We start from the raw sequence: 17364 nt of genomic DNA on the forward strand, positions 1-17364 counted from the left end.
GACTTGTGACCACAAGGGGCCCCAGGCTGGAGCAGGCTGCTCCTGAAGGACTACGCCTTGTGGAAATTGAAGGCTGCCAAGGTTGACGTGCACTCCTTCAGGGAAAAGGTAGCTCATTTGTAGGAATATCTGGATGGGACTGAATTAGTTGCTCAAATTCTTCAGTGTTAAGAATTTGCACGATGACTCTTTTCTTTGCACCCTTATCTCTACTTCCAATTTGTGTACATTTATTGTGACATAGTCTCTTTAAGATCTACGTCTGTTTGCCAGCTTTGAGTGTGAGAGGAACTCTGAAGGTGCAACATCATAAAGTTTGTGTGAGCTAACTTGTTAACTCTTAGCTTCTTAACCTAAAGGATATTGTTTTGGTTAGTATTCAGTCTAAAGTAGCATCTAACTCATCCATGGTGTTAAAACATGAATAATTTGTGTGTGAGTGTTAGTTATTGTGCAACTAACAAGTGACAAGCTTCAGCATCTTGTGCAGATGTGTAAGTATTGCTTGGCCTTCCTTTTTTTCTCAACACTTAAATTGGAAGTCTGGGTGGGGTTTTTTTGTTATATACCTCTTTTCAGAAAGTCTAATTCCCTAATTTTTACTTTATCCTTCCAATACTGTATATTGGTAAATTTTAGCATCTTGCAATTAAGACTTAATTGACATGGAATGCTTTTCCCCTTCTCCCTTGACTTAGTTGTCTGTTGCCTTTTATATTTAGCATGCTGCACTTTTAAATTTTGTTAGGTTTCAGATTTTCTGCCAAACCCTTCTTATTCAAATTTTCTGCTACATTCTGGCCAGCAGGCTGACTGTTCACTTGTGTTGAAGAAATTGAAGGAAGAGATGCCAGTTATGCCAGGCTTTTGCTCCTTAACCTTCACAAACTATACGGAAGAAATCAGAGGGGAGAATAGTACAGCTTATGTTCTTTCCTGAGTAAGCAAACTTTTGCCTTCTGTGTTTCCAGCCTGAATTTAGAGAGTGCATCTTTATTAATTTGCAGTGTTATACTTTTTTCCAATAGGTTTCTGGGCACTGGATGTTAATTAGCACATCATCTAGCCTAAGGCAGACCACAGTAAATGCCTGTTGCTGCAGCACCCAGTCTCCATTAAGGCTTTCGTTAATAATGCTGAACGCACACAAGCAACAGCAGCAAATGTTTGGCAGAGAAGCCCTTTGCCACTTGGAATGAGGAAGGGGCAAAGTTTGGTCTCTGTATCTTGTTTGTGCTCTTACAGCTTGCAGGGTTTAAGCAGAATATTTTTGGTCACATTAACTGCTCTAAGGGAGTTTTCATTACTGTTTTTCTGGTGTTCCAGTTGGATTGTTTAAGTGTGATTTGCAAAAGCTTTACAGAATCGGAGCTGTAAAATAATCAGCAGATTGTCCTGAAAGCATCCAGCAAATGTCTGCCAAGTAATCTGTTTTACAGATAACCCGAGTTCATCCCAGGGCCTGATGTGGAGTGCACTTCTTCCATGACTGACCAGGCTGCAGTACAACAGAAAAGGATCTCCTATTTACCTAGCGTGCAATGCAAGCCAAACTGTAGTACCTTGAAAAGAAAGCATGTTATTCTCAGGTGTGTTAAGAAAACTGTCAAGAATTTAAGAAATTAATCTACTCCAGTTGGTGCTGATGAGGTCTGAGAAGCTGCACTGTTGGAGAGGTGCAAACTGCCAAGAATTCAGAAGGATAAGAGATTTAGAAAATTGACTGTGGAAAGATTGAAAGGGTTGTTTACTTAGTCTGGACAAGAGAAAAGGGGGTGTGATAACAGCCTTTCAGGTAATCAAGATCATGAATGCAGCAAAGAAGGCTATAAAAATTTGTAACTTGTAAAGTGATAAAGCCCCAGAGTAGACTTGTCAGGGATGTTGAGGAATATCCCTCATTTAGAAGCTCTTGAGGACAGAGTAGACAAACTTAGTATGTTTTTACACTGAAAAGTGGTTGAATTAAATACATTCCCAGCTAATATTTCATTTTCCCCAGTTAATATTTCTGTGGGTGACCTATTAGTCAGCTCTGCTCTACAGTAAGAGAAGAAATAAAAGGCAGGTTTGAAGAGAAAATAGTGGTCTGTTGTGGTAGCGAGGTTTCATTTTAACCTGAAGCACTTCAATCTAAACATTGCAAATTAAAATTTGCAGAGGTTCTGTTAATAAAGCCATACCCCTTAGTTAGCTCCTGTAAAGCTTGTGTTGTGCTAATGGAAATTCCCTCTGTAGGGCTACAGAAAAATGAGTGATCAGTTTTCAAAATGATTTCTACCCAGTGGTTTGCTACCTAAGCCTATTGTAAGCTGTTGGTAAGTTTTCATATTTTCAAATGGGTCGATGGCTGCTGTTAATACATATTTTTAGGTAACATCTTCACAAAATATATTATAAGGCAGGCTAGGTGTTACAGCAGATTTCTTGCTGACTCTAAGGACAAGGAATTAGTACCTTAATTCCTGCAGTTAGGGGTTAGGGATTTTAGCCCATTTACTTTAAGGAAATCAGTCTGGATTTTCACTGGGATCACAGGCTAGGATTCTGATGAAAGTGTACAGAAAATGTTAAGCTAGGGACATTCACTGCTGAAATAAAACGAGGGTAAATCTATTAAACAGGCAAGGAATCCGAACCCATGCCCGGTAGTTCCAGGGCTTTTATTTAGTAAACTCATTTAGTCCAAAACTTGAAAAAGACAAAAAAATCAACCAAATCTGTGCTACTGAAAACTGAGACTAACATAAAGAATGTGACCTCAATTTCTGCACTGTAATATCAGTACATATTTTATACATTCTAAGATTATGTGACATTTCATTACATTTTATCCTTAGCCCTTTTGTTGTCCTGAAGTGCATCAAACTATTCTGAACAACTGTCACTGTGTCCTTTGTAAATGTTTTTAGTAAATGGAGAATCTATTGCTTGCAAGCAAACTTCAGCATTGCCTGCTTGTTATGAACCGCTGATTGCCTTAGATTTTTAAAAACCCTAACTTGCAAATGAGATTAGACCCCTTGAAATATTTCTGTGTGCTGAGAAAGGACGCCATAAAAAGCTCATTGTTAACTGCACACATGAACTTTTTATGCCTTTTAAGTCAGATCTCTTTTGTTCACTTGCAAATGACTGCCTTATTACCCTCAGCACAAAAAAGCCAAATTACTTGGGGAAAAATGAAGCTGTTGCATTGCTGAATGCCTCAGAGTTGCTCACTGAAGTCTAGTTTGGAGTCTTTACTGCATACACTGAACAATCCAGAAAACATTATGTCACCTTCTGAACTTGGATCTTGGCTTGCTTCAGATAATCTTTTGTCTTCATTTCCCATCAGTTTTGTCTTCAGATTTCTAATAACAAAAAAAGCCCATCTAACATCTAATAGGAATCATCTATTTCCAACCCCCCTGACATGGGCAGGGACACCCTCCACTAGACCAGGTTGCTCAAAGCCTCATCCAGCCTGGCCTTGAACACTTCCAGGGATGGGGCATCCACAGCTTCTCTGGGCAACCTGTTCCAGTGCTTCATCACAGTCCAGTTTGAGTTGCCACAACCCTGGAAATGTCCCACATCCTTGAAATTCTTCTTGGAGAAAATTTCAGGGTTGCTTGGTAGTCTGTACCAATCATAATAAAAAGCTGAAAAAAATCCCCTTATGAAGTCCCAAAGAATTAAAACTGAGTGTCCAGGGAGGATGATGGTATTTATTTCTACCAAGATGGAGCCTGTGGGGATTTCTGTAGATCCTCATTTTCAGGTAGAATAATTCCTAATGAGGTGTAGGACATATGATCAGGCACAACCTTCACAATAAAGAGAGCTCTCCTTGTTGGTTGTGCAAAGTTGTATCTCAGTCCAGGATGACTTTGTGTGAACTGTCAGCACTTTGGATCTGTTTCTACAAGCTGCGTGTTCCAACTATCTCTATTCCTACTGAAGGATTAGAGTCAAAAGGCATATGGAAGCACATAAAATGGAAGTTGACTACCTCATCAGCCTAAAAGCTCTTTGCAGGTCTTCCTTTTCCCTGGCATACTGACTACCTCTTCAACTATTGAATTCAGATACATTACAACAGGCTTCATTGTGAACAAGCTTTTCACCTGACTTCTGGTGAGACATTAATGTTGGGTCCTTCACCACAAGGTCTGCTTGCTGAGCTGCATGTACAACAAACCTATCTCACATTTGGATTCTTCAGTCTTGTCATTAGTGTGGGAACTGAACATGGTAGAGTGCAAATGTGACAAATTCTGCCATATCCATGTTGCAGACCACCTTGTTAGGAATTTGATTCCCTCTGCTTTCTTGGAGATTGGGGCATTTTTCCCCTGTAGGAAAGCTCTGAATGACATAGTTCTGACAGTATCCACTTTATTGGGTTTGTGTGACAAAGTTTAGGTAGTGGGGGGAACTACAGGGGTGGCTTTATTGAGAAGCTGCTGGAGGGTCCCCCTGTGTGTGACAGAGCCAATGCCAGCTGGCTCCAAGACAGACCTGCTGCTGGCCAAGGCTGAGCCCATCAAGTGACAGCAGTAGCACCTCTGGGATAACATGTTTGAGAAGAGGAAGGGGGAAAAACAGGGAAGAGGAAATTGCAGCCAAAGAGAGAGTGAGATGCAAAACAGCCCTGCAGACATCCAGGTCAGTGGAGAACGATGGGGAGGAGGTGCTCCAGGTGCTGGAGCAGAGATTCCCTGGCAGGCTGTGGTGCAGACCATGGAGGGTCAGGGGGGAGGGCAGAGACCCACCTGAAGCCCAGGGAGGACCCCATGTCAGAGCAGGGGGATGTCTACTGGAGACTGTGACCCACTGGGAAGCCCACACTGGAGCAGGCTCCTGGGAGGAGCTGTGGCCAGAGGACAAAGGCTGGAGCAGGCTGCTCCTGAAGGACTGCACCCTGTGGGAGGGACCCACACTGGAACAGTTCATGAAGAACTGTAGCCCATGGGAAGGACTCACGCTGGAGAAGTTTGGAGGCCTGTCTCCTGTAGGCATCTATATGCTATTCATTTTCTTGTATTGGGTGGTGTGTGACTCTGGTTTGGGACAAATAGTCAGCTGAGTAGCTGGAAAAAAAATCAAGTTAAAGAGTTTACTTTTGCATGAAAAGAGCTGGCCAGCAGTTAGACGTAGATTAGTTTAATTTAAAAATTCTTCTAGCTTTTCTCAGGATCACCACAGTGTCTTACAAAATGCTGAACAGTAATTCCCAAACAGAGATGGGCTTAATGGTGGAAAGATGAAGTAGCTAGTACTTTTGTGCAAAGTTGGCTGCAAAGTATTTTAACAAATGGAATATAGTCAGCCAAACTAGATTAGTGAGCTGAGAACTCTACCACTGAACTCTTTACAGCTCCATATGGATCTTTTGCCATCCATATGGAAATTTCTCAAGACTAATTCAAAGGCTCTTTGCTAAGATTGTCTAATGTGATAATGGAGCCTGACAGCTCAGCAATGAAATAGTGAGGATTTTGTAAGTAGCACTTGCCTTCCTTTCTAGTGGGAGTAAGTATGATAAATCCAATTCAATCAATCATTTGGCTGGACTTCAGATAGCAAACTGCAAGAGTTACATCAGTGTCTTTAAGAATGCAAATATAATTTTCTAGAATTTCATTTTATTGATATGTGGTATGTTTTGCCAGAATTTTATGTCTGTTACGCCACTTGGATTTTATAGCAAGATACGATGAGAGTCACCTATTTACCTGTGAGTGGTTCATTTTGTGGTTGCTCATCTTTATCATGCCTACCTCTTCCTAAGAAGGGTAAAAATGTATTTTACCAGATAGTTTTATACTTCTCTTTGGTTTTGGTGTGTGGGTTGTTATTACTTTTACGCAGGAGCATCTAATATGTCTTGAACTCACAGTTCTGAATACCTACCTTTTCTTAAAAGAAGATTTTTCTTAAGAACATACTGAATGACTGAAGAGGAACAATGTTCTATAAAGATCCAACTCATTAAATTTGCATCTTTTTTCCCATTTTGTTTACTGCAGGTACTTACTGTTTCTTAATAAATTGTCTCCTATACTAATCTCAGGCTCCACTGAAGTCAGTGTCCACACTTCTGCAGATTGCCTTAAAATTTGATTGCATTAAAAAGGATCAGAGGTGAATGTGATCGGCTAGGATTTGAAGAGATGGAGTACCTTGCAGGATGAATCTAACAACATCTTGTTTTTTATTTGAATCCTGGGGCCAAACTCCAGTGCAACTCAGTTGGATTGAAACTTCCTTTCTTCAATCTCTGTTAGACCCAGAAAACACATCATGGGACCCTAAGGTTACCATACCTTTGTTCATTTTGTTATCAGTCAGCAAATTTATTAGGAGTCAGTGAGATGCTTGGTGATAAGCAGACAAAAGGGCTGAGTCCAGCGTGAGTGCTACAGTGACTTGAGCTTGGGGTTTTGGAATGAAGCTTGGCCAGCACAGCACTTGCCATCAGTACTTTTCTTCATAGCTTTGCTATTCCTTTGGCACAAGTCCTTTGACGGAAGGTTACTGTAGGCAAATTATGTCACTGTAACAAATGGCTCTGGAAGGAAATGGCAGAGCTACTGTGTAACCTGAGTGAAGGTAATGAATGACCGGAGGAGTAATGGATAGCTCCTGAAGACTGGCTGATAGATGCCTATGTGAACAGTAATAAATACTGAATACAGGATATTTTATAGCATTGGAGACTAATGTAAAAGAGGGTACCTTCTTCCACTATTGACCTTTCTTGTCCAGTAGGAAAATAGAGGGTGGCATTTCTGCTTTGCCTTCAACTCTATCTCTGGAGCAATACTGCACCAAGACTGCATGAGGTGGGAGGACACAGTAGAAATTACATTACTGGCAGAAAAGACTTAACAAAGTGGTCAACAGTATGTCTTCAGCATCCTTGTCTGCATCAGATTTAGGTATAATGAGAACAAGGCATCTGACCTAGTCTGGATTTAACTTAAGTGAAGTCAGGATTAAAAAAAAAAAAAGCTCCATCTCCCTACTCTTAAGTTTTGAGAACGGCACAATTGAAAACACAGTTTGTTATTCATACTGTGGTGCAGAAGCTTAGGATTTAGCTACATTTTCAATAGCTGAAGTCAAGGTTTAAATAGCGCTAAAAGTTTTCTTGAGGCTTTCCAGGGTAATGCAATTACTGGGCAGGCAGACACTTTAAATTAAAGGAATATTGAATTATACCTTGTTGAGATGGACAGCTAAGAAAAACAAAATATTAATATTACAATCTTTTACAGTGTAAAAGAATGCGTATAGCTTTACTAGTGAAAAAGGCATATAGTTTCAAAAGTATGACTGGATTTTTCTTCTTGTATTCAGAATTCCTTATAGCAGAAGAAAAATATTAAACTCTTGCAGAAAAGTGGTTTTAACACCTCACTAGCAACAGTAGCAATTCTTGCAGCACTCTTAATATGCCATACCAAGGCTCTAGCTTTGATTTTAGCCCATTGTGTTTAAGCTCTAAATGCAGGACTGTTTTTTCTAAAATAGTTTCTGTTTTTCGGTTGCTTCTGTGTGGAAATGGAGTATCTCTGTTATACCATAAACATGCAAGAAAAATCTTTTTAGCTCAGGAGGGAAGGCTAGAAACTGATAACAGTGCTTAACTTCTTCCTGTCGCATGCAGTATTCCTTATATTTTATTAGTAGCATTCAGGCTAAAATAAGAATTAACTCCTTCTGGAAAATACGAAGAATTTTTGATCTGGGAGCGGTAATCTTGAAACGCTTCATCTGTTGTTTTGTTATCCAGCGCACAAGACCAACACCGTTTGAAAGTTTGGTAGAATGTTTGTGTGAAGATTAATAAGTGGCAAGCAAAACATCCCTTAGACTTTACACAGGCTGCAGAAAAGCCCAGAGCAAAGGTATAAAATGCAGTCCTTAAAATTTGTGAGCCCGGAGTGTGTTGTTCAGGGCGGTGGCGTTGCTGCTTTGGAGAGCTCCAGCGAAAGGCTGTTTTCCACAGCAGCTGAGCGCATACTGTGCAGTTCCTCCTGGCTTCTGGCAGCGGGCCAGTTGTCCTCCTGGTTTTGATGAATTCACAGTGTGAAGTGAAGGTTTAGTTACTAGAAGAGTTAGCTTACTTACTCTTGTGATCCTCAGTGGTAAAGCCTCCGAAGTTGAAGTTAACAGGGTCATTGCGGTCAGAGTGCCTCAAGGGCCGGAGGCTCCTTGATGGCCATGGGGGCTCCCCGCAGGGTCCATCAAGGCAGGTTCTGGCAGCTGGGCCAGGTTCTTTTCAGCTTGCTGAGGCTGAAATGGGGCCATGGTCAAGGTGGATGGAGCCCTGGGGGTCTGAAACAGGGTCCTGGCCTGTTGGCAGGGTGGGGGAGCCCTAGGCTGTGGGCGAGGACAGATAGGGCTGCAGTGCCTCAGGGCTCTGACAATAGATGTACTGGTGTCCTTGTGGTATGACAAACTTTACACAAAATAAATTGTTATAATTGCATTTTTCTGTATCTCTGACTCTAAGCGAGAAGCTTGTCATGAAACCCTGTATGTTCAGAGACCTGTGTCATATCCGTGTTTGTATTTTGCTTGCTGATAATCGTTACTTCTTCCAAGGCCTGTTCCCTGCCATTTTGAACCTGGCCAGCAATGCTCACATCTCCACCAATGCCACCTGCGGGGAGAAGGGACCGGAGATGTTCTGCAAGCTGGTGGAGCACGTCCCGGGACGGCCCCTGCGCAACGCACAGTGCCGTGTCTGCGACCACCACAGTGCCAATCCCAAAGGCAAGTTTCATGTGTTTGTTTTGGGGTTTTATGGGTTTGTCTCGTGATTTTTGACCCTTCCCCATGAATACAAGATGTCTTGTGTCAAATACTTTTTAACTTTTAGTCCCTTTACTACATGATGGAAACTACCTTTGACCAAAGGGCTGACAGAAGGCGTGAACACCTTAAATCACCGTTAAGCACTGCAGAGCCCAATGACAGACCTTTTGTCTGGGGGCAGATTCCAGCCTTTACTTTATGATGGGAGGAGGTTATGCTCAGTGTGAAATAGATGTGCCTGGACAGAGAAAATGCAGTGAGATGTATTTTTCAAGAGATGTTTAATTTTTTGCCTTAAAACAGAGCAGCACCCAATTTCCAGTGCAATTGATGGCACCAATAACTGGTGGCAAAGTCCCAGCATTCAGAATGGGAGGCAGTACCACTGGGTCACCATCACCTTGGATTTAAGGCAGGTGAGTAACATTTAGGTGAGAGTCATTTATTGTATGTAGAGCATAAACCAATGTAATTGATTGCAGTTCTGTGTTTAGATGGTAGGACATTTAGCAGTTAACCATTTAGAAGCAGATAGTGAAACATGAATAGTTAAAGCTAAGATGAGCTGATTTTAAACAGATATGTTTTCCAATTACTGTTCTAGAGCATATCTTGGAGGCTTCATTCCTATCAGGCTGGAGTGGAAGTGACTATGTAAGCATATAGGTCACAGGTTGTTGTAATTCATAGCACAGTAACAATTGTATATGCATGGAGGAGAGTGTTTACACAGACATTCCTTCTGTCTTGGTAACCTTCCTCTGCCTGACCCTGCTGGCTTTTCCCCAGCAGTTCTGTGATACTATTTTCTTCCACCTTTGATTTCATGCAAGTTACTTGAAGTGTGGGTTATCAAAGATGTGTTTTCAAGCAACAGTGTTTTCAGAGTATTGTCGTAAGTGCATATTTCATATATGAGGTTGCAACTTTATCTGTTTATTAACTAAAACTATCGGTGTGTCACCTGATCATCGTACAGTTTCTTAGTAAAAGAGTAAATGATTTGGAGTAGGACATAGTAGAAATATTTGACATTTTCTGTAAGAAAACAGGGTGCAATATACTTCCAAATATGAACTCTCATAGGTGTTGTAATTGAAATACTGAATTTCAGAGGAGGAGAAAAAGGTAAGTGACTAAAGGATTATTGTATTGGCATCAGTTCTCACAAATAGATCTCAACTCTTCTGTTTAAACTACTATTTTTGCATATTTACATGAAATATGTTAACCTGTTAATGCAACAGAATAGTCAGATTGAAGGGTAAAATGTCAGAAAGTTCAATTGCAGGATGTCCAGAATCCTGGAAACACAGACTTGCCTCAGTTGAGGGATATCCTTCAGGATTAGAAAGCAAAACATGCATAAAATGACCTTATAGCAGCCTTCAAATACCTGAAGGGGGCATGTAAGGAAGCTGGGAGGGGACTTTTCACAAGGGCTTGTAGTGATAGGACAAGGGGTAACAGGTTTAAATTGAAAGAGGGGAGGTTTAGATTAGATATCAGGAAGAAATTCTTCATGGAGGGGGTGGTGAGGCACTGGCACAGGTTGTCTAGGGAAGCTGTAGATGCCCCATCCCTGGAAGTGTTCAAGGCCAGGCTGGATGAGGCTTTGAGCAACCTGGTCTTAGTGGAAGGTGTCCCTGCCCACGGCAGGGGGGTTGGAACTAGATGATCTTTAAGGTACCTTCCAACCCAAACCATTCTATGATTCTATGATAAAATGGGGCAAAATTAGTCTTGCTTAAAGAAAAGTTGATTTACCACTTGCTGTGCTTTTCTGACTGATTCTGATCACCATCTTGTTGGAAGGATCATTGGGAAGAAATGTTCTGTATTATATCATCTATGAACTTTTGCTGTCAGTTGTTCTGAAGTGTTAGGGATTATATCTCTAAAACAGTAATTTCTGACCCTGGGGAGGCTGGAACTGTCTAGGCAGAAGTTGGTTGCTCTGGTTTGGCACTTTATGGCAAAGCTTGGAGGGATTCATCATTCTTAGGCAGGAGACTGCTAAGGTTTACAGAGCATTTGCTAATTTAACAGTTTGTCTGTTAGACATGGAAGAATCAGAAGTCTCCTACCTTGCTCCAAGAAAAGACAAATATTTTTTGCTTTTCTTGGCTTTTTGTTGCTGTTTTACTTTGAATAGATCTATGTGTTGGCTTATCTAAGCTGTTTGAAGATCATTGCTCAACAATCCATTATTACTATGGGGATGCTTCCAAACTCTGGAATAAGCTTTACTAAGAAATGTGTACTTCTAGTGTCCAGTTGGTAACAAGCTTTTTCCAAGATCTCTATGATAACTTTTAAGCAGGGTCTAAAGATTAAAATAGAAGGTTTAACTTCGATGTTTTAAAATGAAGCATAGGTTAAATGCCTAGCTTACTCTTAATTAGAAAGCAGAACTGTTAGGAAAATAATCACAGGGTATCTTTTGTCAGTGACAGAAGGTTTGGGTAGGAATTTCTTGTTGTTTGGAGAGTTGGCTTTGTGTTTGGTTTGTAAATGGACAAACAGGAAGGAAAAACGAAGGAGGAGGGAATGCCTGAGTTGTTATCCTCCTTGAACATTTTCACTTTGGAAACAGACCAGCAGAGCTGCTTTCTAAATCTTTTATTCTACAGCTTTAGTACTGTTGATGTTTCACAAATACATATCTTTCCTCTCCTGACCCACGCTCAGTTTCACTAATTCGATTTGAAAAGTTTCCCCCAAGGGGCCTTTCTTCTGTATTTCCCTTAGAGAATTAGACAGAGAAGGCATCTAGGGCTATGCAAACTGAATGTAAATTACTGCTCTGTGAGAAAGGATTTGGTTAATAGAGATCGGTCAAAGTCAATGAGTTATTAGAGCTGACTTGGTGCGCTTACTTTAAGCGAGTCAGCACTAGTGAAGACTAACAGAAGTGTATGAAGGACCTTAGTGATTTTAGTAACTGTTTACTTCATAAATTTGCCTGAAAATGAGTTAAAATACTCTTCTAGGGTGTTTAAAATATTCCTGAAAGTCAGTACCTGTAACTAAATGTGTTGCAGTATATCTTTAGCATTGGTACTATTTTTACATTTCAAGCTTTGTGCATTAAATCCATGAAGTAGTGTACTAAAGTCAATATGTCCTTTAACTTTCCTTGCCAGAAAACAAATATATTGAGACCCTTTTGTGATGTGAAGGATGACCATCTGGTCATTAGTTATGTTTTTCTGAGTAATTACCGTAGGCTCTAGTAGTAAGAGAAATGGATTGTTTCTTGGGATTGTTACCAATGTACAGTTTAGAGATATAATCTATCAGTGGGGTCAGGAAGTGCTGAAACACAGCTTTGGCTGGCAAAATGGGGAACATTACTTTTAGCTGGTGAAAACTGGGTCCCCTCCAGATTACTCTAGGTGAAGTTCTGGCCACATTCTGTGTCTTGTATTTGAGTGTATTCGTCTCCTGCCTCAAAGCTGAAGGGAGCAGAGGATATTCTTTCAGCTAATACTCTACTTTGCAATTAATTTATTTAGTCTAAAACCTGCTGGACTGAAGAGCAGATTGATGGAATCTTCTTAAGAAAAGGGGGCTGGGTAATAAAATCAGTATTGAAATTACTGTTTTGACCGTACTCCTTTGCAGTCTCTGTGCTATTTATAACTAATGCTAAGGCTTTTGCAAGTGTAGTCAGTGGGTAGGTCATGATTTTTTAGCTGACATGGATCATGGGAACTAGCTACATGTATTCAGGTGTGCCTTTCAGTCTTCCCAGGACCTAGATGTATGATAGTCTTTCCTTCCCCGCACCTTCCCGACCCCCCCTACCCTGGCCCCTTCCATTAAATGAATGGGAAAGATCAAGAGCTAAGGAAAGAGTAGTTTAGTGATGTGTGCTATTGATGTACAAGATACCAAGATTTGATTTATAACCTTGCGCTTCCTACACTGGCAATTTTACAGGAACAAAATGTGCAGCAGCAGTTTCAGGGAAAAATAGCATTTTTGCATGAGTTTGACTTCTCTGGACAGCTACTTTATGAAAGCACAATGAATTAAAATAAATAGTGACTATCATAAGTGTCAGCAGTGTGCTTGATCCAACTGTAAAATGTTTCTCTGTTACACCATTAAATGAAGAATATTTTCCTCAGTTTTATTACCATGCTTCACACTTTTAAAGGTATTTAAAAGTACTTTGTATTAGACATAGCACAAAGGCACAAGTTTCTGTATCACAAAGTTCTTGAATTGTAAAGCGAGACCAGTTGCTCCTGGGAGACCCAAAGTATCAAGTTGAGTAAACATCTCTACTTCTGATTAAGTCATATCTCATGAATATTTCATGAGTACTGGATTACCACTCAGAGGCTGATGTAAGACTAATTTGTAGTTTCTGTTGTAAGAAAGTAAAAAATAATGTAAATATTGTAATACAATTTACATAGAGCTTTTATCTTGAAATCAGTTGGCAAGAAGAGATTTCTGTGAGGGCAAATGCTTTGCTGATGTAAAAAGATATTATTCTGGTGACTTCACTGGACCAATGCTAATTTATTGTATGTGGCAAGCTTCATTAAAAGCCTTTTGTGGCTTTGTAAAAGTGATGATGCAAGATTCAGTGTGCTCATCTGTACATTCTTGCAATACACTTCTTGAATAGAAGAAAAGTTTATTTTACTCCAAACCAATGGTTGCACATAATGAATCAAAAACTTAGGGAATAGATAGCCATGGGAGGGGGGTTGGAACTAGATGACCTTTCAGGTCCCTTCTGACCTAAACCATACTGTGATTCAGGAAACTAGAAATTCTACTGGATTTAGTTTATTTTGGTCTTTTAACATGACAGACTCCTCAGAGTGTGTCTCAAGTCACAAGCAATTGCTAGGTCTTACAGTTTCTAATAAGAGCCTGGAGCCATTGTTATCTCTTAAAAAGGACATTTCTGTGAACAATATAGGCTGATTCTCAGAATATCCCTTCATGTAGTCCTCTGCTCTTTCAGAGTTTGCGTAGACTAATTTTAGACATTTTGGACAGTAAAATGAAATCTGAGGAGAAAGAGGCTTTTCTAGTAACCAGGTTTATATATGTTGAGAGCAGTGAACAGAATGGATCTTGCAGTCTCACTTAATGTGGATTAATGTTCGTAGTAATAAAACATTTTCACCACAGGACTTGTCATGCTATTTTGAAAAACTTCCTTGGCTGTTTTTTAGATTCCCTCTCTGCACTCATCCTGAAGGAAATATTTATCTGAATTTGTAAAACTAGGAAGAACCAGTCTGCCAAGAGCCTTGCATTCCTCCAGGCTTGCTAATTTTGCAGTTTTCTGCAACATACAGTTTAACGTATGCCTGTGTGATTTCAGTCAGGTTTGCAATAGAATGCTGAAAGTGATCCTGAGTTCCTAAAATCATCCTTTCATTTTTTTTTTTCCCCAAGGTCAGGTAGAGTTTGGACTTGAATTGAGGTGTAGATTGAAGTAGCAGTTGGTACCTCTGTGCTTAATAGTTAAACATTACTGAAATTTTGAAGAAAATAAAAAAAAAAAGTGTTGGGACTCATCTTTCCCTTTAACTTTACACTTTTTGAGCCTGAGGCTCAATACTCATAGATATGAAAACACAGAATCTTCCCTTATGAGTTGTCTCCATTCATGTAAATTGAAAATTATAACTGGGAGCCTTTATCCAAAAAGACTGTTAAGAAAACTGGGTTTGCCAGGTCATATATCCATGCGCATTGTAGAGCACTGACCATGTTGTTGGAAATGGTGACTTTGGCTAGTGTCTACTGTGTGGCCTCCGGTGGCTGAGTTTACAGTCTTGAGGAAAAAAAAAAAAAAGGCAAAATTTCCTTATGAATGAGGAGAAAAGTTCATTTATAAATATCTGTTTCAAGAATAATGCACTTGCTGGATCTGCATTCAGGGAAAGAAGGTCATTAGAAAGACTAAATAAAGCAGAAGTGACTTGTTATATTGGTATTGCTGCTACAAAGAAGAGATTCTTCAGTACAAGTTTATTTGGCTGGTCTTTACAGTCAGGATTGAAATGCCTGTAAACTGACACTTTTAATCTATGGCTGCTTGGGAATTGCTAACTTGCTTTGGCTTGCCCTTTTTACCCTTGTAGCTCAATAAGGAAATTAGTTCTGGGAAAGTTATACAGGCAAATTAAAGTGTACAAATCATTAGCTCTTGCCACACAACTCAGGTTTGTCACGTGGCTGAATGGATGTGGAAAGTGCTAAGAAACTGCCTTCAGTGATGTTCAAACCTGAAGAACTTATTAAAAATCTGTGAAGAAGTGCTCTGAGGTTGTAGAAAATCAGCTTGCATTACATGGAGTTCCTGGGTCAGATCTACTTTGGGTTGCAGAGGCTGTGGGTTATGTGGTCTGCTGACACCCCTTAAAACATCTTCATTTGCAAACACTGGGAACACTGTAATTCCTTCCTCCAGCTTCAATCCCTTGCTTGGGAACATAATCCCTGAGAGTGACTCCTGCTGATAGGTTGTCTGGTGACTTCTTGACTGCAGGAGAATTTGGACAAAATCCTTTCATTTCTATATTTGACCTGTATTACTTCAGGGGCTGACAAATTTTCGTGGTGTTGCTGATACTCATTGTCCCATGAATTTACCTATGCAATATTTTTGGGTGCTTGTTGTCTTTGTGTGGAAATAGAAGATGGTTGAGAGGATCTGGGGGGAAAGAAGGCAATGGTTTTCTACACTGTGCATACTTAAATGTTTATAGAACCATTCACTGATTTTTGAATGTTTCTTTTAGTTTCATAGTGTCAAATATCTTCATTTCAGCTGTCGGTGAACTGTAGGCATGCAGGAAAAATCAATCCCTAGATGTCTTGAGTACTGAACATGGCTGCTATTTTTCTGGAAAAACATTGACTTGAAAAGATTTAATTTATTGAATTGTGCATTGAATATATGCGTAGTTGCTGTGGAAATTTTTATCTTTATCTGGCCTTTCTCTTCACTCCCCCCTCACCCAGAAACTTGATATTTTAAATAAATTTAACTTGCATACTCTTGTGAATATCTTTTATTTCTGCAGCAGTGGCTGCAGTTAGTTTGTGATGAAGGATAGCTCATTGTTACTAGTTTGAACTGGATTTAAAACTAGCTACATCAGCTGCAGACTATAATGGGTCCTCAAAAATCTCAGTGTAATCAAAAGTAGATCATTTGTTGTTCAGCCAGCTGTGTAATAAGTAGGGAAGTAGTTTAGCTGGTGACAGCAAGGAGAGAGGAAAAATACATAAATAAAAGACATAAGAGCTTTTGAGGAAAATTTTCTGTGTGGCACAGGAACAAAATTGGGATTCCAGTCTTGCATCTTTTACCCAGTTGAGAAGGAAGATTGTCTTCAAAGGAACTTGGAGGTACATAGAAGATCCTAAGGGTAGTCACTAACACTTCCCTAGTTTTAATAGTCTTCTACTGTTCTTTTCTGTGTCGGAGCAAATTCCCCTACAAGTGACTCTTGTCACATACGAGTGTCTTCAGGTTACTGAAATGGTGATACTCCATATTCTGCTTGTGTATAACCCAGTGTGAAAGAGGTGTATAACTCAACTACCGCTAACTGAATCCATGAAATTCAGGTTGTATTTAGGGAATACAGCTGCTTGACTTGGAGTCTGCCTGAATTCAGTTCTTTTCCTTTTTAAAAGCATGTACTTTAGCATTTTTTTTCAGTTGGAGCTTGTTAGCATGATCTAAGTTTTATTTAAAAGGGGCTCTTCATGGAAGCTTCATTATAATTCTTGATATTCACTTAACTTTGATCAAATTTTAAGATTGTGGTGAACAAGAGAGGACTCTCAGACCCCAGAGAAATTTTATTTCTATGACTGTAAGTCTGTGACTAAACAGTGAGGTGACTTTTCTTTTTTTTTGTTTATTTCTTCTTGCATTGCTGAAATGTCATATGACAAAATCCTCAGTTTATGTAAATATTCATATTTATTGAAACAACTGGAAATGTTCTGTTTGTATGTGCTTGATGTCTCAAAGGATAAAACTGGAGTGCCTGAAAAGAAAATCAGACCAAGTGAATATCATGTTTTAAGTTACACCTGATTTTAATAAAAACTGAGATTATTTGACTTTTTTAAGGTGTTTAATCAAAGCCAGAATTTGAATATAAGTATCACTGATGGTTTTTTTTCCTTCTCAAATCTCTAAGATCTCCTAAGCAAAGCTTTCTTCACTTAAAGAATGTATGTCTTGTTTCAAAAGTAGTTTCTTGAGTTGCACTCACAATGCAATTACTATTTATCTGTGTGTTTATTTCTCCATTTTTGACAAAACAAAATCTGTTTTTATGTGGCAAACGCTATTCTTGTTCTGGCTTTAATCTGTATTAAAAAAATCTTAAAAATTAAAATGTCTAAATGAACTGATTGTGACCAAGTTGAAGTTCAATAAAGTGTTAATACTGCACATGCACTAGTTAGACACCCACAAGTCTGAGACTGGATGGGATCCTTCCAAGTGACTTGCTCACCAAGTCACTTAGAATCATAGAATCATAG

General features: G+C 39.6%; 1 protein-coding gene across 1 annotated transcript in view; it reads left to right on the forward strand.

The window, feature by feature from the left end:
* The window catches only part of LOC104508196 (laminin subunit alpha-1-like), a gene marked incomplete at both ends in the record, with an annotated part of 21820 nt that extends 12590 nt beyond the window's left edge, over positions 1–9230 (forward strand). The window contains 2 exons of the mRNA XM_010149737.1: positions 8510–8772; positions 9118–9230. Coding sequence (XP_010148039.1) covers positions 8510–8772; positions 9118–9230 — 376 coding nt within the window. The remainder of the gene's footprint in view (positions 1–8509; positions 8773–9117) is intronic.
* Between the last annotated feature and the right edge of the window lie 8134 nt (positions 9231–17364).

The sequence above is a fragment of the Eurypyga helias genome, unplaced genomic scaffold (assembly GCF_000690775.1).
Source record: "Eurypyga helias isolate BGI_N326 unplaced genomic scaffold, ASM69077v1 scaffold12954, whole genome shotgun sequence".
NCBI lineage: Eukaryota > Metazoa > Chordata > Aves > Eurypygiformes > Eurypygidae > Eurypyga > Eurypyga helias.